Genomic DNA, 26,976 nt, shown 5'->3' with positions numbered 1-26,976 from the left:
CCATCTCTGAATCAGGGCCTTAGTTCCTTAGGGAACATTGTTTTTAATGTATAAATATTTTTCATTTCGGCTTTTGCCAATCTCACATCTCTTTCGTCAACTCTCCAATTGGGGTGCACTACTTGTATACCACAGAAGGAGGACAATCGAGTCATATCACATGAATGCTTTTGTTAAAAATGTGATGAGACATTATGGGACACCACACCCTTCTTAATGTTTCGTGCATGCTCAGCTAGTCGTTCCTTCAGCATACTGGATTTTTTTCCAATGTACTGAGATCTACATGAACATTCCAAGAAATATATACAATATTTACTGTGACAAGTTATGAAATCTTTCATTTTATAAGATTGACTGGTTTGTGTGGATTTGTACCTTGGGGTTTATTCGCTTTACTCTTACATAACCAGCACATTGTGCACATACCACATCTAAAAAAAACTTTGGATTTATTAAGACTAGTGGTTTTAGGAGTAGAAAGGGTACTGCTTACAACCTCATCCTTGATATTTCTCTCTTTCTGGTAATCAAAGAAAGGTTGTTTCCCTATATATTCAGTGAGAGTTAGATCCCAAGTCAGGATTCCCCAATGTTTACTGATAATGTTCTCCATCTATTTGTGCTAGCTATGATTTTTGGTGATGAATGGCATCTTAAAATCATCTTTTCCCTTTTTAGCAGTAATCCCTCTGCCTTCCAGAGCATTCCTCCTATCCATTTTATAAATTTGCTCCATAGCTATATCCACTGTCCCATGTTCATACCCTTTAGAGATTAATTGATGTTTCAAAATTGATGCTTAATGCTCATACATCTCCACATCTCTACAATTCCTTCTATTTCTCTGAAACTGGCTGAAGGGGATACTCCTCAGACAGTTTTGGTGATGATTACTGTTGGAGTTGATGAATGAATTACAGTCGGTGGGTTTATTAAAATTTCTAGTTTTTATCGATCCTTAATTGATATATATACTGTGAGGTCTAAAAAATTAACCTCTACCTCACTGATATGGAACCAAAGTGAGGTTTATTCAAATAAACCACAAAACTCCTCCAAGGATTGCCAAATAAAAATAATATTGTCTATGTACTGCAACCAGGACACCAGTCTGGTCCCAAACTCATGCCTATTCCTATTGGAGTATTCCTCACAAGAGGCTATAAATAGGTTGCCATAGCTTGGGGCCAGCCAGATGCCCATTGCAGTACCATATACATGTAAATAAAACTAATCATTAAACAAAAAACTATTCTGTAAAATAAAAAAAAATACCATCCAAATTAATTAATTATAGACATCTGAGAACAGTGGCATTTAAACCCAATTCATGGTTAATAATCGTATATAACAATGCAATGTCAGCAGTAATAAGAAAACAATTTGGCCCGTATCTTAACTCAGCTAATCTAATATTGTAGAAATGGTATCCTTAAAATATAAAGGGTTTTTTTAACCATTGCTTGTAGGGCATAATCTATAAACTTAGATACATTAGATAATATAGACTTTGTCCCTGCCACAATAGGCCAACAAGGTGGTTTTATCAAACTTTGGTGGATTTTCGGAAGTCCATAAATCACAGGTACAGTAGCGATGGCTTCTCAATTCGCATATATATGCTCTATCACTCTCACTGATCATGCCATTGGATGTATATAGAGCCAAAAAGGTGTAAACATTTTTTGCTACCCTTTTGGAAGGTTTACCTCTTAATTTTTTATGCATATTCCCATCAGAAAGCTGTCTGATGATTTCTGAGTTGTAGTCATCTAAATTCATAATAACAACCTCACCCCCCTTGTCAGCAGGCTTTATTACATTGTCATATTTTTTAGGGACTTAATAGCTTCCCGTTCCTCCCTAGACAAATTAACACAGCTGAATTGGGTCTTTTCTAGATCTTCCACTAACAAACGATATCAAACGTATCCATGAAACACCCTTTTTTGTGTTTAGTAAATAAAGAGGAATTCTTTTTAAAAACTGGACAGGAAACATCAGTAATTTCTGTAATGGAGTGTTCCTCAAAAAGTCTTTTAAGTGCCAGTTTTCTAATAAACCTTTGGAGATCAACAAATATTTCAAATTCATCAGACATGTTAGATGGCTCAAATTTCAGTCCCCTTTCTAAAATACCTTTTCCATGTTCTGTTAGCATATGATTACTCAAGTTATAGATTTTAAGGTTTTTTTAGAATTAACTTGTAGTGACTCTACTTTAGATAGTTTATTATTATTCTCTTCCATACTACCAATGACTTTTCCTTTTTTCCTAGTATTTCTTCTTCTTTTGTTCTTAAAGTTTTGAGTACTCCCCCTTTTACCCCTATGTTTCCTTTTTACTACCTGTAACCTACTGTGTGGTAACTCCTTTCCCTAAAAATATCCACCATATTCCTGGGGACCTTATACCTACAGTATACTCAGTGTGCCACCTCTGGTATTCAGACCTATCTTCATGATGTAGTATGGGTTTGTGGTGTTTATCTTTTGGGATTGATAATGATTATACCCTTCAGATAGGATCTCACAGGGTAATTTCTAGAATTATTATTGCATGTGTAGTAATCTCTGTTTTTCTTTCTATCCCTTCTAATGTACATTCTCTTTTGGTAAGAGGGCTTAGATCTAGGTTTCTCCTCATAATCGTGGTATAACCTATTGGCAATTTTCTCCTCACCTTTCTTATTCTTATTAATAGTGCCTGTCTCCCTGTTTTAAAATCCTCCCTATCTCTGAGGTACTTTTTTGTTTTTTGGCTTTAATTTCTCTCTCATTTTTCACTATTTTTTAAATTATATTCTCTTCCATATAATTAATATCTTCTAAATTAGAAAAAGTTTCGACTAAAACTCTAGGGGGTAAATTTACTAAGGGTCGAGTTTGTGTGAGTTTGCAAACTCACGTGAGTTTAGGCATTTTTTTCATCTTGCAAATTTACTAAAGACAAACTCGAGTGAGTTTGAAGTGAGTTTTCTTTTTTCACTGTTAAAACTCATGTGAGTTTGCAAACTCGAAAAAACTCACCATCGGCCAAAATAGGAAGTACTTTAGATGAAAAAGATGCAACTTGCAAATTTACTAAGATTCCAGTTTCCAATCTCGTGTGAGATTGTGGCAAACTCACTGTGAAATAGAAGTTTTAAACACTCACCTCCTGAGCTGCGAGTTTGGGTGCAACATACACAAATCATTGTGATTTGTGTTTTTTTTTTTTTAACTTGTTTAAGTAGTGTTAATTTAAAAAAAAAATTATGTGAGGTGCCCCCCAAAAGACTAACCAGCCCCGGACTTGCCAGCCTGTCCTGGTACCTAAAATTGCAGGGAAAAAATGAAAACGAGTACGGTTCCACCGTAAATTGGGTACCAGCACTAGGGTAATTGCCAGGGCCAGTCCTGGTTTTAATTATAGGGGTAAAAAATTTGCATAGGGGTACCCATAAAATGAAAACCAGCACTGGACCCTGTCTAGTGGGGAGCTGATGCCACAGCCAGGGGTGCCCTTTCATCAGGCCCCCCAGCCGCAGCATCAGCCCTGACCGCTAGTCAGCCCAGGTCAGGGATCCCTGTGGAGTTGGGGACCCCTCCAATAAAGGGGATCCCTCCCACGGCACCCCTGGCCTAGGCTGATAACCCGGGGCTATCCCCACCACCCCTGGGCAGTGGCTGGCGGGTTGATAGTGTAGGTGTAGTGTTAAAAATGTAATTAACAACATTGTCTTTACAGTAGAACTGCAGGTCCCAGCAAGCCTCCCCGCATGCTGGTACTTGGAGAACCACAAGTACAAGCATGCGGGGCATTAAGGGGCCACTGGTACCTGTAGTTCACCTGTAAAGATATGTGAAAATAAAGATTTATTACTTACACACATACTTACCTGTTCCCAGATGTTCACGTCCCCTTCTCAACGTAAAGTATCCAATGGTTCTACCTGAAAAAAAAATCCAATACTCACCTTTTGTCTCACGATGTTCTCCGCAGTATTCCAAAGAGGGCCCGGAGACACTGTAACAAGACGCTACAGTATATTGTTACAGTATCACTAATGGCAGCTCCGGGCTTGAGCTATCATTAGTGCTGGGGCGCAAGCCAATCAGTGACGGATTCCATTAGTGGTAGCTCATTGGCTGGGACCCACGTGGGCTTAGCCAATGAGTGGCTCCTCCACTTTCTGAGACAGGTCAGCTCAACCACAACTGTATGTATGGGTCCGATGTTACCGATGTTTCGCTGACTTGCGGATGTATGTAACAGGAAGTGGACGATGCGATCGCAGTGCAATCACATTCATTTGCATAATTTTGCAACATGCGGGTGCGTGAAAATGCAGACATGCGATCCAAGCTGAATGAGGCCCCTTGTGCAGAGGGGGTTCTATACAGCTCATCAGCCGATGAGTCTATGCTGCAAATGGGTGTCAGTGCAGGAATCTGCAACAGCGTTATACAGGCATACACCGGGGTCTCTCAACAAGCTAAGCAAGAGACTTCTGTCTACTACCATGTCACTCTTTCACAGTCAAGACAAGATGGCCCCTGCACATGCTCAGTAGTGAACTTGGTGGCTATCTTGAAACAGGGCATAAAGTCTCCCTGGAGAGACAGGAAGACTGGAGTCTGTGCAGTAGCACACTACTCTTTCAACAATGAGCAGAATGCCAAGCGTGATACAAACATTTGCACAAATGCTTCATGTAGCAACTCCACATCAGCACAGAGCCGTAACTAGGGGTGTGTGACTTGTACAGGGAACAGGGCTCCAAAGGCAACACCATTGCTCCCCCACAGAACCTGCATATGGCATGCAGGGTGCTTGGAGTGTCACACTGTAGCCAGTGCCGCTACTGCAGAGTTCCCGGGCAGGCATCCTGCAACTTCCAGAGCTCCGTGAAGTGCTCTATTTCTCAGAGCCAGCAACCCCTAGGCGTGACATGACAGTAGTGGACCGCCAAAGGGCGCACTGCCACCCTGTTACAGTGCTGCATCAGCAGGCATCAATAATGTGCCTGGAGCACCCAGCAGGTTGACATGTGTGATTTAAATTCCACAGATGATTTTTAGTTCCAGCCTTGGCTGTACCACCTGGAAGCAGTCTACTCCACTGCCATACAGGTGAGAGCGGTACATTAACATACCTCCCAACCATCCCGATATTGGCAGGACAGTCTTGCGGTAGGAGGGGGAGATGGAAATCCTCCACTCATCCGCTGCTCTGCTTAGCAGAGAAGCCATGAATGCCACGTGAATAGGCACCACTTCTATTCAGTAGAGAGAAGAACTGGGAATATGCACAGTAGCTACCGTAGTGTTAGGGATGCCCCTAGCGTTATGAAAACAGGGTGGGGACGTGGCTTGCTGGCACAACATTTCCCACAAAGTCACTCCCCATTTAGCATGAGGCCACGCCCACCAGCGTAATGTCATGCTCCTTTTCTGTCTCGCCCCAGAGTCCTGACCAGCTACTCATAAATATTGGTGGGTATGCACTTAAAACATATTATAAGCAGGGGAAGAATAAGAGGAGGGTCCTATGTGCAACCTTCATTTGGGTCCCCTTCATTCTCCCCTGTGCAGATACAAATAGACTGTGCACATGAACGTGTCTCCGGAAACATGGCACCCGTTCTCGGTGTTTTCTGTACCGCACCTATTATAGTTACGCCACTGATGATAGGCTGTTGTGAGTATCTGCATTGAGTGAGGAAGATATGGGTCAATCAGAGGTGGTGAAGCTTGACTGTTTAATGATGTCTATGAGGATTCAGGTTCAGGTGAGACGGACTCGGGCGCCATCACAATTAATTTAAACTGGTAAGTCATTCATTGTGAGATTGGAAAGTGAGCTACAGTAGGTAGGTATATTAATATTATATTAGAGGAGGTATATTGTGGGAGGGTGTGATAAAATACAGTATGATTGTCTTTCAGCATGTTATCATTCCTATTCATATTAAAAAAATATATATATTCTTCCAAATTCTTTACTTCAATGTAATTGATGATGCTCATGATTAAAATTTGTCATTCCTTGTGCAGTTGTATTGTGGATAGAGAGGTAAATTAGTAAAAATGGATAATAGCGTATATCTACTAAGATAGATAACCGAGGTTCGGATAGATCAGAGGCATAAAAACCCCTAGGCAGGAATACGTGGAGTTAATAAAGTTATGTAGGGAGTGTTAGTTTAATGATTGACAGGTAGACACTGAGTAAGGATTGGTGAGTGTTGAGTTAAGGGGTGTGGTTAGTAGGAGTGTGGGTAGGTCTGTTAGGTTATACTGCCTCTTTTGAACTTGATCTGCTTCCTGTACAGATGCAGGTTGTAGAGCTCTGGTTTTATTACTGCTTGTTTTACTTCCATTGTATTCTTGATTTCCTTTTATTCTCTGCATCTCTATTCTACCTTCATTCTACATCTTTCCTTTCCCTCTGTATTCTGTCTGCTCTCTTTTCTGTCTGGCTCTGTGGCTCTTATGTCTCTCCTCCAGTGTGCCCGTTCTGTCCCCGTACGGATGGCTGATGCTGCCGTGTCAGGGTTCATGTCCCCTTCGTTAGGCCCGCTATCCCACGCTGCCCTGGTGAAAACCCAACGTCCACGCCGGTCCTCCCGACACTCCGGGGAGACAGGCGAGGCTAGTCCTGCAGCTGCCATGCCACCCGCACGCACCGTCATTGCGGTCGTGCGCGGCGTGGCCTTATTGTGGCTCTTGTTTTCCCGATGGAGTCCCGTCCTGTGGCCATAAGCAGCAGGGGGACTAAGCGCAGCCATGGGGGAGCGAGCCGGGAGCCTGTCATGGCGCCGACTCACAGCATAGCAGTGGGGGGCGGAGTCAATGGCCATCTTCTCGCTCTGAGGGGAGGGGCCAGCGGCCATCTTCCCGGTCCAGGAGGGGGAATTAAGCGCAGCAAAGGCTGCCTGTTGTCATGGGGTCCCCCATGTCAACCACTGTCCCCCTCACTGGTAATGCTGATATAGTTACAGCTGGCCAAGCTGGTGCTGACACTCTAGATATGGGGGCGATTGCAGGACTGATGGTGGCAGTGGTGGGTGTTCTTACACCCCTGCTGTCTACACAGTCTGGGGGTACAGGGTCACCTGCGGCGTCCTCGGCTGCGCCTGCGTTGTACGATGCGCGGACTCAGTTAGGTCCCCTCATACAGCAATTGGGAAATATTTGCGGTCTCTCCCTTGTAGCACCACCTGCTGCCGCTGTCTCCTTTGCGCCAGTGGTGCATACAGGCAATGTCGCGGCTGATGTAGATTCACATGATTCTGCCTCTGTCTCTTCTCTTTCAGCTGACAGTGTGGGCGACGCTCCATGCGTCACCCCTCGTTCTCTCAGTGTCGCCCCAGCTACCTGGGGAACCCCCGTGGTTGGCGTCATCACAGATTCAGGTCTCCGGAATGTGGTCAGTGTACCTTCTGGTGAGTGTAATAGTTCTTCTGATGTCAGTTCTTCCTCCAGTGCCTCGTCATCTTCTGATGATAGCTCTCGCAGGGCTCGGCGCAAGCGATCAAAGTGATCGCGTGATCGTCGTTCAAAGAGATGTCGTTATTCTACTGATGAGTCCTCAGGAAGTAGTACTAGCGTAGAAGGTGGGGCTGGTCCAGCCGATGAAGTGCACTGCACAAATACAGAAGTCACGTGGGGTTTTTCGCACGCGAGTTAGAAAACGGATTCACATAGGTTGCTATGTGGACATGTTCACACTCACTGCAAAAGCCAAAAAAGTCTGCTGCGGCAAAAAGAAAGGATTCATAGGGGTGGAGGCCTAAAATCATATAGTAATTGGATCTCAGGTTTTTGCGTATTTTCTGCATGCTACTTGAAGACTAGACCATTTGAATACCTTAACGTTATTCGCTATCTCCACTTGATACACGGTCTTTTCAGGTCATCACGCGGTTCGGCATGACGAAGAGTTCTGCAGGAAGCAATATAGGGTGGTCAATTTAGATCTGGGTTGTAAGGATGTGGAAGTCTGGATGGGGGTTTCTCAGTCCGTTGGGGGAACGCCTGAACTGACACAAGGTTGTCAGGTGGAATCCGCGACCCCATTGCCCGCATGGACAACTGGTAATCCTCAGGCGAAATGGAAGGGTTTCGCCTTCAACCACGGCAACTGCACGATGGGGGACGTTGTCCTTTTCGTCACATCTGTATCCGTTGCAATGCAGCCCACCCCAGCAAGGATTGCCCCAGAAACAGCGGGGGACCCCCAGCAGCTGTCCCAGGGCACGCACCGAAGCGTGTTACCTTAGGATCCTCTAAGTAAGGCTACTGTAGGTCCCCAATTCGGCTGGACACCATGTCCAGGTGGTTTGATTGGTATCCTTTACGTGATGACGCATAATTTTTATGCACGGGGTTTGCAGAAGGGTTTTGCCTTCCGGTTTCAGGGGCGTTGAGTTCGGGGTTTCCCAGGAATCTCCGTTCTGCCTACAATTTACCTTAAATTGTTAAAGGTGATGAAGGAGGTTGGTCTGGGGTGCATGATGGGACCTTTTGACGAACCTCCGGTGATGGGTCTCATTCTTTCCCCTGTCAGAGTGGTTCCCAAAAAATCTCCAGGTAGTTACCGGCTTATACAACATCTGTCCCACCCCCCACCCCGGAATGTCATTCAACGATGCCATTGCTGAGGAAGAGTGTTCCGTACGTTCTCAATCATTTCACGCGGCTCTCGATCTGGTTTGTGCTGCCGGTGCAGGCTCGCTTCTAGCCAAAGTCGATATCGAATCCGCATTCAGGCTGTTACCTTTGTATCCGTATTCCTTCCGCTTCATGGGTTTTAGTCAGATGGGTATTATTTGGACAAATGTCTCCCGATGGGTCAGGGCCATCTCTTCCATTGGGCTTGTTGGGCAGTTGCCCAAGGGCCAGAAGCTTGTAGGGGCCCGCTAATCTGCCCCCCACCCTGCAGCCACGGTCAGTTAATAAATTTGTGGTATTTTTATAAACCGGCCGCCGGTGCACTGTATTCTGATCTCAGTCCCAGTTTATTGCTTTGCCCAGGGCCCACACTGCTGTTCAGACAACCCTGCGATGGGTTGCTCAGCATTATGTGCCTTCTTCGAGCACTTTAGTTCCTTCCTCCATTGATGCGTGGCTGCGGGCTCTGGTGAGGTGGGTCTGCTTCACTACTTAGATTACATTTTATGTGTGGGGCCTTCCGGTTCCGATCGTTGCGCTCGCCTCCTTTTTTCGCTGCAAGCTCTCTTCATTGAATTTGGGGTTTCAATTGTGCATGACAAGACAGAGGGTCCTTCCACTTGTTTAGTCTTCTTAGGTATTGAGATCGATACTGTAGTTGGCTGTTGTCATCTGCCTCAGGATAAAGTTCGACGTTTGCAGGATGCCATCCTTCTTGTGCTAGCGTCAGGGAAGGACTCACTCAGACAGTGTCAATCCTTGCTCAGATTGCTGAACTTTGCTTGTAAGGTTATCCCTATAGGGAGGGTCTTTTGCCGAAAGTTACAACGTGCGTTAGGGACTTTGCGACTACCTCATAATTTTTTGCGTCTGTCTGCAGAGTTAAAACTTGATCTCGCGGTTTTATAGGCCTTTCTGTCGGAATTCAATGGGGTGCTTTTTTGGCCTTCAGTTCCACGAACGAATCGTTGCCTTCAGCACTTCACAAACGCTGCGGGTTCCTCGGGGTTTGGGGCCTTTCTGAATGGGTCTTGGTGCTTCGTGGAATGGCCTGAGGAGTGGGTGCAGTCATATCTGACCACAAACTTGCTTCTATGAGAGCTCTTTCCCATCATTGTGGCCCTTGATCTTTGGGGTGGGCAGTTGCGCGATCGATCTGTGGTGTTCTGGTATGATAATCTGGGGGTTGTGCAGGCCATCAACAACCAAAGATCATTGTGTCTACCGGTGCTGCGACTCATAGCCTACTTGGTGCTGCGCGCGTTACAGATGAATATTAGCTTTACCGCCAGTCACGTGGCTGGGGTTGACAATGCTATCGCTGACACGCTGTCTAGGCAGGATTGGGTGAGGTTCAGGGCCTTTGCCCCTGCAGCTGCTTTACAGGGTGACCCGTGTCCATCTCATTGTTGACAAATTATCAAGCCGGCATGGAGGATCTCACACGTCGGTCCGTGGCCCCTCAGACCTTGACTGCGCATCAGGCCTCGTGGCACCAGTGGGAATCTGAGATCAACATGTACTTCAAAGCGTGCCCTCATGCTCGAATTTGTGTGGCCTCTGGGCCTGATTCAGACCCGCTCGCGAGCGAGCCGGCTCCGACGTGCGCATGCACTCTGGGCCACCATCGACCCGGTTGCGAGCGCTCAGAGCTTGCGACCGGGTCTGAATCAGGCCCTCTGTTTGGAGACGGCAGGTCGCGGGCTTATGTGGCCCAGAGGCTTGCCTGCATTTCTTTCTTTTTGCAACTGGCAGGACATAAAGATGTCACTAAGGGTTTTTTTATTCAAAAGGCTCTTAGAGGCTGGTCACGCGCACGCCCGACGGCGGATGATCGTAGTCGTCCCATTTGTCCAGACCTATTATTACGGTTAATTGATAGTTTACAAGTTGTGTGTTTGTCCCCTTTCGAAACGTCACTCTTCCGGCTCGCTTTTGTGATGGCCTTCCATGGGGCTTTTCACATCAGCGAGCTGGTAGCGCAGCCATGCTACACCCCCCTGCTGCTGTGCTCTCACGTTGTCCTGTGTGCCTCCATGCTCTGCTGGATTCAATGATCTAAGACCGAGCAGATGGGCAGGGGTCGCTGGGTGTCCCTGCGATCCTATCCGGTGGAGGGGATTTGTACAGTACACCTAGCTTCCCAGTATATTACTTGCCGCCCCACGCTTAAGGGGGTTTGGCTGATGCATTTAAATGGTTCACCTCTAACTAAATTTCTATTTTGATCATTTTTCAATCGTTGCATCCGGCACATTGAGCTTTCCACCTCGGAGTGTGGTACCCATTCCTTTCGGATAGGCGCGACAACTTTTGCAGCTTCTTCAGGTTTTTCCCACAGGAGATCCAAGCCCTGGGATGGAGGAAGTCCAACTCCTTTAGAAGATATGTTCGTGTGGAATCTTGATGTGCTTTGTTATAGGCTTGAGTGCTTCGGCCAACTTGTCACCTTTTAGGTGGGGGTCTCGAGGGATTTTGCCCTGTTTTTTGCCCTGCATTGGACAATGTTTGCCTATTAACAATATAACAATAATTATAATTATGTTAGTAATAAACCGAAAAGATCCAGCAGGTTTTTTGTAGGGTTTTACCTTGGGTCAAGCTTCCTTCCCCCTCTAATCACCTCCCTCTGCAATAAGTTACTGTAGTCACAGTATCTCATGTATTTTTCTGTGTATTGCAGGTGGTATCCAGGATTGTAAACCCATTTGGTTTGTCGGACACTCTTTTATATTTTGGGCGGGTCAATCCCACTTCGCTGCAGATGCTTCTGTTTTCACTCATTGGGATAGTGTTAGGTGGTTAGGTCAGAGAGGTTTGTGTTGGGGAGCTTTATTGCCCTGTCTACAGTCAGCGGCAGAGACTTTTGGTCCTCCTATAGTCTTAGTGATTCACCTGGGAGGGAATGATTTGTGCCAGCAGATGTCTCTCGAATTGCGGCACACTATTGTACGAGATTTGGGTGAGTTGCTCAGCTTTGGCCAGGTTCTGTGATTGTATGGTCCGACATTATTGCCAGGATTTCCTGGAGGTGTAAATATAATGTGGTGGGGCTGGACAAGGCCAGGAAGAGAGTGAATAGATAGGTGGCCGGGAGAGTTTTGGAAATAGGAAGTTTGGTCGTGCATCACCCTTTAATTAGGGTACAAGATGCCCCTCTTTTTCGTAGTTATGGGGTTCACCTCACAGAGGAGGGGCAATTTTTATTTCTTGAGAGTATATGTTCAGTGTTGGGAGGTTTAGTTTGTTAGGTGGTATGGTGGCAGGCATGTTTCCATTTTGGGAACATGTGTGGTGAGAAAGAACGGCAGTCTATATAAAGCGTCCACCTTGCTGCAGTAATTGGTGGTGCGCCCCCCTTCAATGCACTGGTTAGGCTGATTTTTACCCTAGTGGGGGTCAGCGGCACCTCTCGTCAGCTAAATAGTGCATTGGGATGGGGGCTGGATACCGTCTAACTTGCCAGAGAGGGATATCGGCCCTTGCAAGTTTTTACATCACTCTTACACTTGAATTGGGATAGTGGCCCTTTCAGTGAATGCATTACTTCCTTGCTTAAGTCAAGTGGGGCGTCAGATGACTTGCCGTTCTTTCTTGTTCCACTATACTCTGATTGTAAAATAAATAAAGCTGACCATTTATTTTTGATCGCATATACTTGGTCTGTCTATTTATTTTAGTTGTGATATTATGTTTATGGTTGCACATAAACGCTCGCTCTGAATCAGGGCCAACCTCCATTAAAATGGAGCGTCCTCCTGGACGCTCGTATAGCTGTGGGTCACCACTCACAGCATATACGAGCATGCAAAAAGATGGTCGCGATGGTCTTGACCATCGCGACCATCAGAACTGCGAGTGAAAGCCTGCGGTTGGGTTTCTCAACCGCAAGGCCAGGAGTGATTTTGGCTCTATCAGAGCCAAAATCACTCCCACTGACATCACTAGTGATGTCAATGGGGCCGGCTTCAGACGGTAGGCGTTCCCCTGGGAACGCCTCCGTCTGGCAGGCACGCCCCCGGCACGCCCACCAAAGGGGGCGTGCTGTCAGTCACCATCGACAGCACGCCCCCTTTGATGAGACACTCAGAGCGAAGGAAAGTCCTTCGCTCGCCGGGTCTCGCGCATGCGCACGACGGAGCTCCCTCCGTCGTGCGCATGCGCAGTGGGGAACATCGACCCACTTGCGAGTGTACTGCCGCTCGCGAGTGGGTCTGAATGACCCCCATTATCTGCCAATCGGGAGTTTAGTATAAATGTAAATTTTTTCTAATATATACTGTACTGTATGCCCTTTGTTTAATAAATAGACAATTTAACCAAAAGTAATAATAATCAAGCATGCCATATTTCCGATTAACATCTTTTTTCATTAGGGACATGGGTAGTATTAGTTCAGAGTTATTTTTTTGAGGTAATATTCAAGGGGACATACTGTATATACCACCAGCACTCCAATTCTTATTCTAAAAGTTTTCCTAACTCTTTGGAATTGGATTCTTGTTAGAAAAGTTCAATTGGGATTATACTTAATAGCAAGAGAAGACGGTATTCAATATGGCCTGCTCTGCCACAAAACTCAATTTATGCAAAGTTATTAAGCAATTTCATTAGTGCCGAAGATGGTTATTAATCTTCTCTGCTTTGCATTATGATAAGAAGTACTCCACTGTGTAATTGTAAGCTGTGGCAGACCCGCACACATAGAGCCATAACTTGAAATTTTGGCACCTGGGGCAAGAAAGAAATTTGACACCCCCCAAGTCATCAATTTAACCCAAAATATTAATTCCCTGCATCCCGGGACTTCTTATGAGGGGGAGAGTCCATTGTGTAGTGTCCAAGGAGGCCCCTCCTCCTAGTGCAGTGTGCTAGACTATACCACGCAAGCGCATACTGTACCTCCAGGAAGATGGCACCAGTGATTACTCCATTGTGCATGTGCATATCTACAGGAAAATGGAACTGGCACCATTTTCCTGGAGGTTTCTCATGAGGGAGCCACAGCTGCCACACAGGTATGCAGTCGGGAAGCCGGCGGACCTAATCCCGACAGTCGGCTTCCCGACTGCTTTATCCCAGCGAGGGTTAAATGACAGGCATCTAAATCTAGACGCCTGTCATTTTACCGATGCCGGGCGCCGTGCACGGTCAGCCGCGGGGGGGATTAGGTTTAGGGTTACCGGGGGGGACTTAGGGTTAGGCACCCCCCCGGGAGGTCAGGGTTAGCCTAGGGTAGGGAGGGTTAGGTTAGGCACCCCCGGGGGGGACTTAGGTTTAGGCTGCGGGGAAGAGGGGGTTAGGTTTAGGCACTTAGAGGGGGAATTAGGGTTAGGCACTGGGGGGAGGTTAGGGTTAGGCTCCCCTAAGGAGGGTTAGGGGAGGGAATTAGGTTAGTCTATACTTACCTTAGGGCCAATCAGGATTTTCACCCATGTCGGGCAGCCGCTGTCGGGATTCTAACCGCCGGACTTGCGTCCTGCAGTAAATCATACCGATTCCGCCACACAGGGTAGGTATATTGAATGGGTGCAGGATGTGTGGTACAGGTTCCCCTGGACCTAGGGGCCTCTGTGTATCACATACCCTGCAGCCATTGTATATATGCCACTGTCTGCTCATCTCCAGGACTAGCTAGTTAGCCGATTGTGATTCGCTGATTGATCTCTGAAACTATAGTGCTCTCACCATTGATAGTGACTGTATTATATGATTTTGTATGCATATTGTAGAATTAAATTGTTGCTATGAGAAGGATAATTGGGATATAGGCCCTCATTCAGAGCCACTCGCTATTTGCGGTCGTTTGTTCTAAAACTAGGGGTGGCTATTCAAATGAACCGTTCGCTGTTTGCGGTCTGTTCACGCCTCTATGTCTGAACGAGCGAACAAAACTTGCGTTCGTTTTTTGGAAAAATACGCCCCCTGGCCGCTCGCATCCTACGTCATGTCCGCTATTTATTAGATTAATCGAGTACATCGACAAGGTTATGAACTGCTCGCTATTCTTGGGGTTGGTGTTTGCTACCACAATTTTTACGCCTCTTTCTGTCACTCAAAATAGCAGGCATTTGCTATTTTGCGAGCACATGAATTTCGGCTGCACTGACTGGTTCGCGCATGCGTATAACGATCCGTACGCATGCGCAGTTGGGCAAACATCGCTCAGAGCGAACGAGCTGCCGCTTACGAGTGGCTCTGAATCAGGCCCATAGTTACCATCCTGGTGGCCGGGATGCCGGCGCTCAAAATACCAGTGCCGGAACCCCGACAGCAGTCGGAATCCCGATGGTAAGTATTAGGGTTAGTGGGAGGTTAGGGTTAGGCATTAGGGAGAGGGTAAGAGTAATTGTGCATACACACGGTCAGATTTTCCTTCGGATTTGTACAATAACGATTTTAAAAATCGTTCAATCGTTCATATCTGAAAGAAAATCTGACATGTGTCCCTGCAACGATGAACGATGCACGTTCCCGCATGTCAGATAACGATATCTGACATCTGATGTGTTTGCAGTCAGATTTGGTTGATTTTCATTCATTTTAATACTATCAAAAATCATTCATAATTCATGAAATCGTTGGTAAAATCGTTCAAATCGTTCATCGTTTATCGTTCGTAGTTTGTGGTTCATTGTTTGTCGTTCGTCTGACAGATCCGACTGTGTGTATGCACCATATGACTGTGGGGCGGAGGGAGGGTTAGGGTTAGGATGTGAGTGGGGTTAGGCTGTGGGGGGGAGGGTTAGCTTTAGGCTGCAGGAAAGGAGGGTTGGGGGAGGATTAGGGGTTAGGGTTAGGACAATTACTTAATTGGGTCATGATTCTGACTGTTGAAATGCCGCTGTTGGTATTCTGACTGCCAGCATCCCGACCGCCAGGATCCCACACCCAACCCCGATAATTCTTCCCGCTATAATATACAGTAGATGGATTTTTTTCAAATTTAAATCAAACCTAATAGTGAATTCGTTTATTTTGCTATAAAAACAAATATTAATTAAAATAGTTTAGCATAATGACTTATTATCGCTATTACGTGCGTCTGATTTAATAGTTTTATTTAAACCATGTGTGTCCATCTCCGCATCAGTCATTACTCGTTATTGCTCTTAAACAGTGCAAAATTCATTGTAACAATTAGAGATGTACGCTTCAATTCTCCAGAAATCCAAATCCACCCAAATTTTGAGAATCCGGGTAAATCCGAGTCGCGGGTCTAATCTCCTGAGGAGATCCGGTTCCGATCTTTTTGTGTGGTACGGAATTCGGATTTTAAATCCGAATTTTAGGTTTTGGATTGCTTAAGTTACATGATTTTAGCTGATTTAAAACTTTTTTTTTTTAATTCCAGATCCAAAACCAAAATACTTGAGGGTAGATTTGCAAAACCAAATCCAGATCCAAAAACCTTGAAGGAGATACAGATCCAAAACCATAACCAAAACACAGGTGTCAGCGCACTTCCCTAGTAACAATTAATCACCCTATAACCAAGCCTGCAGTTCTTTATAAGCCCCTTTTTTATCTTGGATAAATGTTAGTATTTATTTAGCTCTGTGTCTAAAGAATTTAAACTGCACTCAGATTGTGGAAGGCTTAATTGTTTCTTAAGAAGCAAAATACATAAGCCACAAGCAGTCTCTGCCTTTTAGTCCTTAAATAATTCACACAGAGCTCATGATTCCAAAACTAATGCAAACATATTATCATGTTGGAAATACAAGACATAAAGTATACATTCTCATAATGCTATCACGCAGGGAATTATTTAGTCGATTGCATTGTGAATTTAACAGCCGTCCCACGGATACTGTAATTATAACACCTGGGGTATTTCAGAATCTGAATTTTAATACTCTTATTATAGAAGAGAATACAGGGGATTTCATTAGCAGCTTCCCCGCATATATATATTATATATATATATATTATTTTTTTTACATAATACAGTAAGTTCAGTATCCCTATAATAGTTCATCATTGTATCGCCACATACTGTATGAGGAAAATAGTGTTTCTATAGATTAATGGTATTCTAGCTTGAATAATTATTAAACTAAGAGCTGCATTTAAGAAAAATGATTTCAAACTTAATTTTCAATGTTATCTTTTCATTTTAGGTTAATATACAACACTGGAATACATATTATCCCCGCTGTTTCCAGGATACAGTCTCTCGACATGGTATTTCTGTAAGTTTTAAGCACCTCCACTAAATATTTAATCATTCCAGAAAGTGGATAAGAATGCCATAGCATGCAGTTTGGAAAAAGCAGGTGCATTGCCTCAGCTACTTAATAATACAAACATGACATTTATAAGGGACAGACAGTTATATCAGATGCAAGGATAGACAGGGACGGACAGGATGGACGGGTGTTTGGATAGACAGATAGATGGACAGACAGACAGATAAATATGTTGATCCAAAGGAAGATGAACATTAAGGAATGACTGCCTCTTTAACCTGACAGGGGCAAATAAATTCCATCCTGACCCCATACATGGCAATCACTTTAATTTCCTGGATCAGTCACCAAACTGCTTAATTCTCCCATTGAATTCATACCATTCCTTATGTGAAACAAGTCCAACCAGTGGCGGCTCCAGAGGTGAGGTTGCAGCGCAGCCCAAAATTCAAATAAGGGAACCACACCAACTGCCAGTGAGTCCCAGCCATCTATGGGCCGTATTCAACTAGGAGCGAAAAGCCGTTTTCACGTGTTTCTTTGCAATAATTTCGCCTTTTTGTTTTACTCCGTATTCAGGGCCTGATTCAGGGCTGAACGCTCTGACCAGAGTGCTCGCTCTGAATCAGGGCCCTCCTACCTTTTTTGGAGCGTCCTCATGGACGCTCGCATAGCTGTGGGTTACCACCCACAGCTATAGCGAGTGTCCATGATGATGGTCGCGATGGTCTTGACCATGCGACCATCGGGCTTGCGACGGAGACCCTGCGGTAGGGTCTCGCTGCCGCAAGCCCTGGAGTGATTTTGGCTCTATCAGAGCCAAAATCACTCCCACTGACATCACTTGTGATGTCAGTGGGGCCGGCTTGAGACAGTAGGTGTTCCCATCGGAACGCCTCCGTCTGGCAGGCACGCCCCCGGCACGCTCACCAAAGGCGGCGTGCTATCAATCAACATCGACAGGGTCTCGCGCATGCGCACGATGGAGCTCCCTCCGTCGTGCGCATGCGCAGTGGGGAACATCGACCCACTTGCGAGCGTCCTGCCGCTCGCTAGCGGGTCTGAATGACCCCCTCAATTCCATTCCATTCTGTTTTTGCTTATGCGAAAACTCAAGGCAATGAAATAGGTGATACTTTTTCTCCACAGAATAGCAGGTGAAAAACAGTGTAAAATCTATATTTAGGGGTGCGGATGTTGGGAAATGCATCTTTTAGCATACTATACATCTGGATCTATTCACTGATGTACGGTTTGCATGCTCACTTACACAATTTATTCTGGTGTGTATGTGATGGTCAGTTGATGCTCAATGCCATGCTTCTTTAGGAAGATTTCAACATCTTGTTGGGATATTCCCCTCCATTGTCATACCTCAACCCTTTCAGTCTGTGACCGGCTTGATTTTCTTCATCACTTCACTCTTTACTTTGATGAAATAAATGTACGTGGCCACTTCTCCTTACAAAATAAATAGTATTTGCCACGGTGCAGCGTGCTCCAAAGCGGTTGCTGTGTGCCCCTCAGAATGGGGCAAATCATGGGGGGATGTGATCAGTGTCGTCACCCCCTTCCCCACACAGCCAGGGGAGACTGCTGCTGCCCCTTCATTAAACCTGTGCCTGGATAATTAGTACCCACCCCCCCACTTCAGCACCCATGGACCCTATAGCTGGTACACAACAGATGGCAGCGGAGTGTGATTGAGGACAGTCCACCAAATACAGATGTGTCCTCTTGGATTTGTGCGGCAAATCGCACCACGCATGGAGTGAGTCACGCACCCGCAAACGGGTACACGCGCTGCATTTGCACCCGTGGCTCCATAGGATTGCATGGTGCGAACACAGGGCCTGATTCAGACCCGGTCGCAAGCGCTGAGCGCTCACAACCGGGTCGATGTTTGCCCACTGGGCATGCGCATGATGGAGCCGGCTCTGTCGTGCGCATGCGCGAGACCCAGCTAGCGACAGGTGCTCCGTCGCTCCGGGTCTCGCACCAAAGGGGGCGAACTGTCGATGGTGATTGACAGCTCGCCCCGTTTGGTAGGCGTGGCCGGAGGGTGGCTTCACAAACGGAGGCATTCCCAAGCGAACGCCTGCAGTTTGTGGGTGGCCCCACCTGACATCACCAGTGATGTCAGTGGGAGAGCTTCCGGTTCTATTAGAGCCAGAAGGTCTCTGGGGCTTGCGGCAACGAGAGATGCATTTATAAACTCAGCCTTCTACCCCTAAAATTACCACCCACACACCCATCCCTAAAATCACCACCCATCACAAAGCAACCAAACAAGTGACTTTCCTTCCCAGAGCATGTTTCTATACCACAACAGCTGACATAGACTAATTTCTGGAGTACATAACAGGGCTGGACAGAGCGAAAGTTAATTACTCTTTTACTGTCACAGATCAGTGACATGCATGAGATGAGGTCAGGCTAGTGTGCACTAAATCGAAAAATAAAGATTTTTATATAAATCAGAGAATGTACAGTATTCCTATACACAAAGACGTTAAACATTATACACTGTACTGTAAAACAATAAGACAGTTTATGAGAGAAGTCACATAAAATGGCTTTTATACAGTATGGGGATCATTTCCAGTACAATATACTGTAGAATGTAACCGTAAAATTCAGACTGCAAAATTATATCCCTTCTTATTTATTTTCAGTTGCGCCTATATTTCGACTATTCAAAGTTGTGAGCTAAAACGAATCTTGATGCAACCACATACTAGATATGCCAGTTGTCCTCATCACATTGATGAGGATGATGATGATGACTGCTTTCTTAAATGTGTATAAAAAATATATATGAATCATTAAAACAGTATATACCCACACCCAAAAACTAACGGAGCACCAGCACTCAGGGGTATATTCACGAAAGTGCGGATTTTTAAAAGTGGAGATGTTGCCCATAGCAACCAATCAGATTTTAGCTATTATCTTCTAGAAGGTGCTAAATAAATTTTAAATAGAGATGTGTCAACAACATACATCTAGCCTCCTTGCGCGTTAAACATCCCTTATAGACGCGCCATGATGTGGAGTGACTCGGTAGTGCCAAGCGTCTTTTGATTTGACTTTTTACCTTCAAACGCATCTTATTCACACAGTGGTGCAAACAGATCTCACAAACAGCTTCTGCTGATTAAAATGACGTGCGGCATGCCTGTGTTCTGTGTACAAGTGCGAGTGTATCTGCATGCGAAACACTGCGTTACAGTGTCACAAGTGCACGAAAAGACACTCGTCGCTACCGAGTCATACGGCACTCTCGCATTATGTGTAGCGCGACTTGTAGCACAGGGAGGATAGATTCATGTGGACACATCTGTAGATCGGATGGGTTGCTATGAGCAACAACTCCACTTCTAAAAACCTGCACTTTAGTAAATATATATCTCCTAGTTAGCACTATTGCACAAGTGTAAAAACCATTGTATCCCCCTTTAAACATTACAACCAGCACCAGGCTATTATAGGTTGTAACAGGCAGTAGGCCATATCGCCAGAGGGACATGCCCCATTCATGTGTGTAAGCTCTTACTGTAATATACTGTTGCATTTGAACATCCTCAATCCACCTGTCCAGAAATAGGGGGCCGCATGTGCAACTTACGTGCATCTCCAAACTCTGCATGGTTTTACTGCAAAAACAAAACAAAATCTGTTCTTCAAACTTGGACATACTGTAAATTCAGCTCTAAATTAGGAATTAATAAATACATTTGTTTTATTATGTCTCTCCCTGAATTTGCTCCCTAGTGCATTTGCAATGTTTAAATTTCTGTCCAATCAGTTTTATGTGGTGACCAATAAGAGGCTCCAATCAGTATCTTATGAATGCCTTTTAGCCTTGTATCATTTCATTTAAATGCAGCCCATATCTTATGTAGCATCAGTAGCCTTTAGAGAACTCACATCAGTTCTCTATAAACCCAAGTCCTACTCCAACGTGACAGCCACTTAATTAGAAAGATATTTGACCTCCGCGCTCAAAAGGAGATATACTGTAGCTGCTAATTCGAGTGAAAGAGTGCACCCCTCACTCCTTATACTGTATCTAAGAAAGCAAAAAAGTATTCACAAACACCAGTGCTTCCCTATATATAATCTATATACTGAAGAGGGAAGTGTATCCTCCAATCTTCTCAGCCTTGGGTTCTGATTAGAGGTGTGCACCGGCCACTTTTCGTGTTTTGTGTTTTGGTTTTGGATCTGGATCTTTCTTCGTGTTTTGGATCTGGATTGGTTTTGCCAAAACCACCCTTCCGTGTTTTGGGTTCTGGGTTTTGTGTTTTGGATCTGTATTTTTTTGAAAAAAAGCATAAAAACAGCTAAAATCACAGAATTTGTGGGTTTTTCTGCTCCTATGCTATTATTAACCTCAATAACCTTAATTTCCACTCATTTCCAGTCTATTCTGAACACCTCACACCTCACAATAGTGTTTTTATGTCCAAAAGGTTGCACCGAGGTAGCTGGATGACTATGCTAAGAGATACGAGTGGGCGGCACAAACACGTGGTCCATCTAGGAGTGGCACTGCAGTGGCAGACAGGATGGCAGTTTGAAAAACTAGGCCCCAAACTATACATAATGCAAAGAAAAAAAAGAGGTGCAAGATGGAATTGTCCTTGGGCCCTCCCACCCACCCTTATGTTGTATAAACAGGACATGCACACTTTAACAAACCAAACATTTCAGCGCCAGGGTCTGCCACACGACTGTGGCTGAAATGATTGGCTCGTTTGGGCCCCCACAAAACAAGCTGGCAATTAATCTGTCCCTGCACAAACTGGCTCTACGGAGGCAAGATGTCGTCCTCATCCTCCTCATCCACCGATTCCTCACCCTCTTCAGTGTTGTGTACATCCTCATCCTCACAGAGTATTAATTCGTCCCCGCTGGAATCCACAACCACAGGTCCCTCTGTACGTTCTGGAGGCTGGTCTCCCTGGAAGAGTTGATAATTCATTTTATGAACATCATCTTCTCCACATTTTGTGGAAGCAAACTCCTACGCCTTTCGCTGACAAGGTTCCCGGCTGCACTAAACACTCTTTCGGAGTACACACTGGAGGGGGGGCAACTCAGGTAAAATAGAGCCAGTTTGTACAGGGACCTCCAAATTGCTTCTTTTTCCTGCCAGTACAGGTACGGACTGTCTGACATGCCTACTTGGATGCTGTCACCGATGTAATCCTTTAACAGACAGACGCACGCTTGTCGCTGCTGCTTTGAGGATGCAAGTGCGGCTGCAGCCCACACAATTCACAAAGACAGAAAAAAGAAGAAGAATATTTTTATTGTTTGTGGAGCGCACTTTGAGGGTTACACCATCCTTTAACAGACAGACGCACGCTTGTCGCTGCTGCTTTGAGGATGCAGGTGGAATCTAGACGGGATTTGGAACCGGGGACACACTACCTCCATCAATTGTCTAAATCCCACTGCACTAATGGCAGATACCGGACGCACGTCTAACACCAACATAGCAGTCAAGGCCTCAGTTATACGTTTTGCTTCAGGATGACTGCTGTCGTACTTCATCCTCATCGCTAGGGACTGTTGGAGGGTCAATTGTTTAGTAAAAGTAGTGATGTTCCTACTTCCTCTCTAGGATGATGAACAACTCCCAGCAGCAGCAACAGCACTAGGAGGAAGAGGTTATTGATCTTTCCCTATTTTATTTTTATCGGAGAAAGTTTGGTCCTCCATTTATGTTATATTGATATATACGTGCGGCTAAAGCGCACACAAACACAGAAAATAGTTTTTTATTTTTGCTGGAGAGTAGTGCACTTTGTGGGTTACACCACCCTTTAAGAAATGAGCCAGCCGGCTCTTTACTTATGGGACACAGGCGCATGCTTGGCGCTGCTCCATTGTTGATGCACGTGCAGCCACAGCGCACACAATTCACAAACACAGAAAATAATTTTTTTTTTGGTTTGGACTGGAGTGTACTTTGGGGGTTACAGCACCCTTTAACGGTCAAGCCAGCCGGCCCTTTACTTATGACAGAGGCGCACGCTTGGCACTACTTTGTTGATGCACGTGCGGCTACTGCGCACACAATTCACAAACACAGAAAATATTTTTTTTTTTGGTTTGGACTGGAGTGTACTTTGGGGGTTACAGCACCCTTTAACGGTCAAGCCAGCCGGCCCTTTACTTATGACACAGGCGCACGCTTGGCACTACTTTGTTGATGCACGTGCGGCTACTGCGCACACAATTCACAAACACAGAAAATATTTTTTTTTTTGGTTTGGACTGGAGTGTACTTTGTGGGTTACAGCACCCTTTAACGGTCAAGCCAGCCGGCCCTTTACTTATGACACAGGCGCACGCTTGGCACTACTTTGTTGATGCACGTGCGGCTACTGCGCACACAATTCACAAACACAGAAAATATTTTTTTGGGGGTTTGGAGTGTACTTTGGGGGTTACAGCACCCTTTAACAGTCAAGCCAGCCGGCCCTTTACTTATGACACAGGCGCACGCTTGGCACTACTTTGTTGATGCACGTGCGGCTACTGCGCACACAATTCACAAACACAGAAAATATTTTTTTTTTTGGTTTGGACTGGAGTGTACTTTGGGGGTTACAGCACCCTTTAACGGTCAAGCCAGCCGGCCCTTTACTTATGACACAGGCGCACGCTTGGCACTACTTTGTTGATGCACGTGCGGCTACTGCGCACACAATTCACAAACACAGAAAATTATTTTTTTTTTGGTTTGGACTGGAGTGTACTTTGGGGGTTACAGCACCCTTTAACGGTCAAGCCAGCTGGCCCTTTACTTATGACACAGGCGCACGCTTGGCACTACTTTGTTGATGCACGTGCGGCTACTGCGCACACAATTCACAAACACACAAAAAATATAATTTTTTTAGCACTTGGGGGGAGCACCCCTGATGTACAGAGCACCCCCTGGACAACACTACAGCACCCCTTTTGGACTGGGACACTGCACAGGACTTTTGAGTGGACACAGCCCCTATGGAGAACTGACTGCACCACACAGTCCAGCCAGCCCCTATGGACTTTGAAGTAGTGGACACAGCCCCTATTAACAACAGCAGCACAGCACAACACAGCCAGCCCCTATGGACTTTGAAGTAGTGGACAACAGCAGCACAGCGCAGCACAGCACAGCACAACACTACTCTGCACTACACTACACTACACTACACAGCCCAGCCAGCCCTAACTCCCACCCTCCCTCTTTACTGTCCACAGCCGAGTGAGAAAATGGCGCCGAGGCGGGTACCTTATATAGGTTCCAAAACCCGCGAGACTCGGAAGGCAGGATGATGACGTTTTGCCTCGATTTCAGATCCGAGTCAGGCGGGAAAAGTCGAGCCTGACTCGGATCTGCCTCGAATCGGGGGGGCTCGGGGGGGTTCGGATTTCAGAAATCCGAACCCGCTCACCCCTAGTTCTGATAAAAGTATAAGTCCAAAACTTACATAGGGGTTCTCACCCGTGTACACATAAAAGGTATCTTTATCTTTTCACCTGATTCAAAAAATGGGGGGAGGACTTACATCAGTATTCTCACCCTTATACCAATAAAGGTTTCTTTACAGAGACGTAACAGCCCTCCAAAGTACTTCAGTAATCCAATAAAAGAAGCACTTACATTTGTTTTCTGTCACGCGTTCCTATAAAGGTTTCTATGTGGAAAAACACTTTGGACATCCAATGCTTTAACGCGTTTCGGGGAGCAGTCACCCCTTTTTCAAGAAGTCTTCTTGAAAAAGGGGAGACTGCTCCCCGAAACGCATTGAAGCGCAGAGCCGTGACTGTTGCCGTACCTGGATTACTGGGACACGCTAAGAAGGACGAGTCGGAGCACACGCCCTATGGAATGCAGCACAGAGGTGGACACTAGCCCTCATTCAGAGGCGCTCGCAAGAAGCGAGCACTCATTCTGAATGAGGGCGGCTGCCTCATTTTTGAAGTGCGGCCTCCTGTGGTTACCACCCACAGCTTATAACCGACCAGGTTGATGGTCTCGATGGTGACCACCATCGCGACCATCGGGGCTTGCGACGAGACCCTAAAGTTGGGTCTCGGCAGCCGCAAGCCCCAGGGAGCTTCCTGCTCTTTCAGAGCTGATGATGTCAGTGCAGCCGCCCACAAAACGGTAGGCATTCCTTAAGGAACGCCTCTGTTTTGGAAACCACCCCCCCGCCACGCCTACAAAACGGGTCGAGCTGTCGATCAACATCGACAGCCGCCCCCTTTTGTAGAGAGCTCCGGAGCGAAAGACCCTACCAACGAGACCCTACCACAAGGGTCTCGTCGCAAGCCCGATGGTCGCGATGGTCTTGACGATCGCGACCATCTTCCTGGCCGCTCGCTATAGCTGTGGGTGGCAACCCACAGCTATGCGAGCGGCCAGGAGGCCGCTCTAAAACAACAGAAGCCCGGCCCTGATTCAGAGCGAGCGCTCTGTCAGAGCGTCCGGCTCTGAATCAGGCCCTGTGTTTGAAAAATGACAGTTAGAAGCTGATTGGTTGGTACTTTGTCTCTGTCCACTTTATCTCTCTTTATCTCTCTCCCCTGTGCCCTCTAATCTCTGGGAGCGTCTACTCAGTCAACTAGAGGCATTTCCATAGGAGCTACATAGCCCTGCTCTGTCTGTTTCAGTAGAAGCAGCCCAGGTTCTGTAGTTCTGTGATTGCTTAATGATTTCAAGGGGGAAGGGAGTGGAACATGCTCATTTTTGTTTTTCATTTATTTATTTTGTAACATCAAAAGTTACTTTATTGCTAAGCATCAAACGTGTACAGCTGAGTTCTTATACACTTGAAATGAACAATTTTAACTGTAAATAAGACACATCTCTAAAGGACATGGCTAACTGGCATGCGCAAACCCTTGCTGTCTTGCACATGATTGAGGATACACCTGATCCACCGCCCTAGGATTAAGCGGCATGATAACATTCAACTGTGAATACAAATGTAGGTCGTGGCACATGCTCCATGCAGCAAGACTTAGGTCCTGATTCAGAGGCGCTCGCCGTTTGCGGATTTTTTTTTTTAAATCAGCCTCCAGGCCGCACGCATAGATGTGGGTGACCACCCACAGCTTATGCGGGCGGCCTGGCGATGGTCGCGATTATCGCGACCATCGGGTTTGCGACGAGACCCTTACAAGCCCCAGTGAACTTCCTGCTCTAATAGAGCAGGAAGTTCACTACTGTCATCACGTGTGATGTCAGTAGGGCCGCCCACAAACAGCAGGCGTTCCTTCCATTTGTCCAGCCACCCCTCCTCCCTGCGTACAAAACGGGGCGAGCTGTCGATCAACATCGACAGCTCCATCTTTTAGCGAGCCCCGAAGCGAGCGGGTCTGAATCAGGCCCTTGCCGTATGTTTATGTGGTGCAAATGGCCTTATATTATGTCCAGCTCCAAAGGAGGACCCTGGTGTATATTGTGAACATAAAAAGGCAGAATCACAGATTTCTGCATCAGTAACAGCCAGGGCAGTCATATGGCAGTGTCCCCAGGCCAACCCAAGAATAGGGAAGCTCAGGCAGGAACAGTGGATCCTATTCCTTAATAAGTAAGGAGTAACCATATAATAAATTGCTTGTGACAAAAGGTGGGAGGTGGAGAGAGTCTCAGGCCCAAAACGTGCTTTATTCTCTTTATTATCAATTACAGCATATAATGCTATATTTATAAGTATATTCTAGCTGGAATGTCTGGCGTTGCTTGGCTTTTACTTATTTATTTATTTCTCTCTGTCTCCATCCCCCCCCTCCTCTCTCCATCACTCTCCCCCTCTCCTCCGACACTTTCTCCCCACTTCACTCGCTCCTCTTCCCCCATTTCTCCCTTCCCGACCACTAAACTGTGTTGTATATTTACTAAAGCTTCTAAAACAGACAAGTGGTGGTGTTGCCCAGAGCGACCAATCAGATTCTGTCTATCATGTCTCTACTGCATTCTAGAAAATGAGAGACAGATTCTGATTGGTTGCTGTGGGCACCGCCACCACTTGTCTGTTTTAGAAGCTTTCGTAAATCTATTCCTTTCTCCCCATCTCTCCTGCTCCCTCCTCCCCCACTGTCTCTCTCTATG

At 45.9% G+C, this 26,976-nt stretch overlaps 1 protein-coding gene across 3 annotated transcripts in view; it reads left to right on the top strand.

Annotated features, from left to right (window-relative positions):
• The window catches only part of LOC148501293 (follicle-stimulating hormone receptor-like), a 180,518-nt gene that overhangs the window by 121,557 nt on the left and 31,985 nt on the right, over positions 1-26,976 (top strand). For all 3 annotated transcript variants that reach the window (XM_088450734.1, XM_088450735.1, XM_088450736.1), the window contains exon 5: positions 16,785-16,856. In XM_088450734.1, coding sequence (XP_088306860.1) covers positions 16,785-16,856 — 72 coding nt within the window. The remainder of the gene's footprint in view (positions 1-16,784; positions 16,857-26,976) is intronic.

Source organism: Taudactylus pleione, unplaced genomic scaffold (assembly GCF_031769625.1).
Source record: "Taudactylus pleione unplaced genomic scaffold, aTauple2 ptg000522l, whole genome shotgun sequence".
NCBI lineage: Eukaryota > Metazoa > Chordata > Amphibia > Anura > Myobatrachidae > Taudactylus > Taudactylus pleione.
The sequence above is the reverse complement of the archived record's forward strand: the minus strand, read 5'-3'. Positions and strand labels throughout refer to the sequence as shown.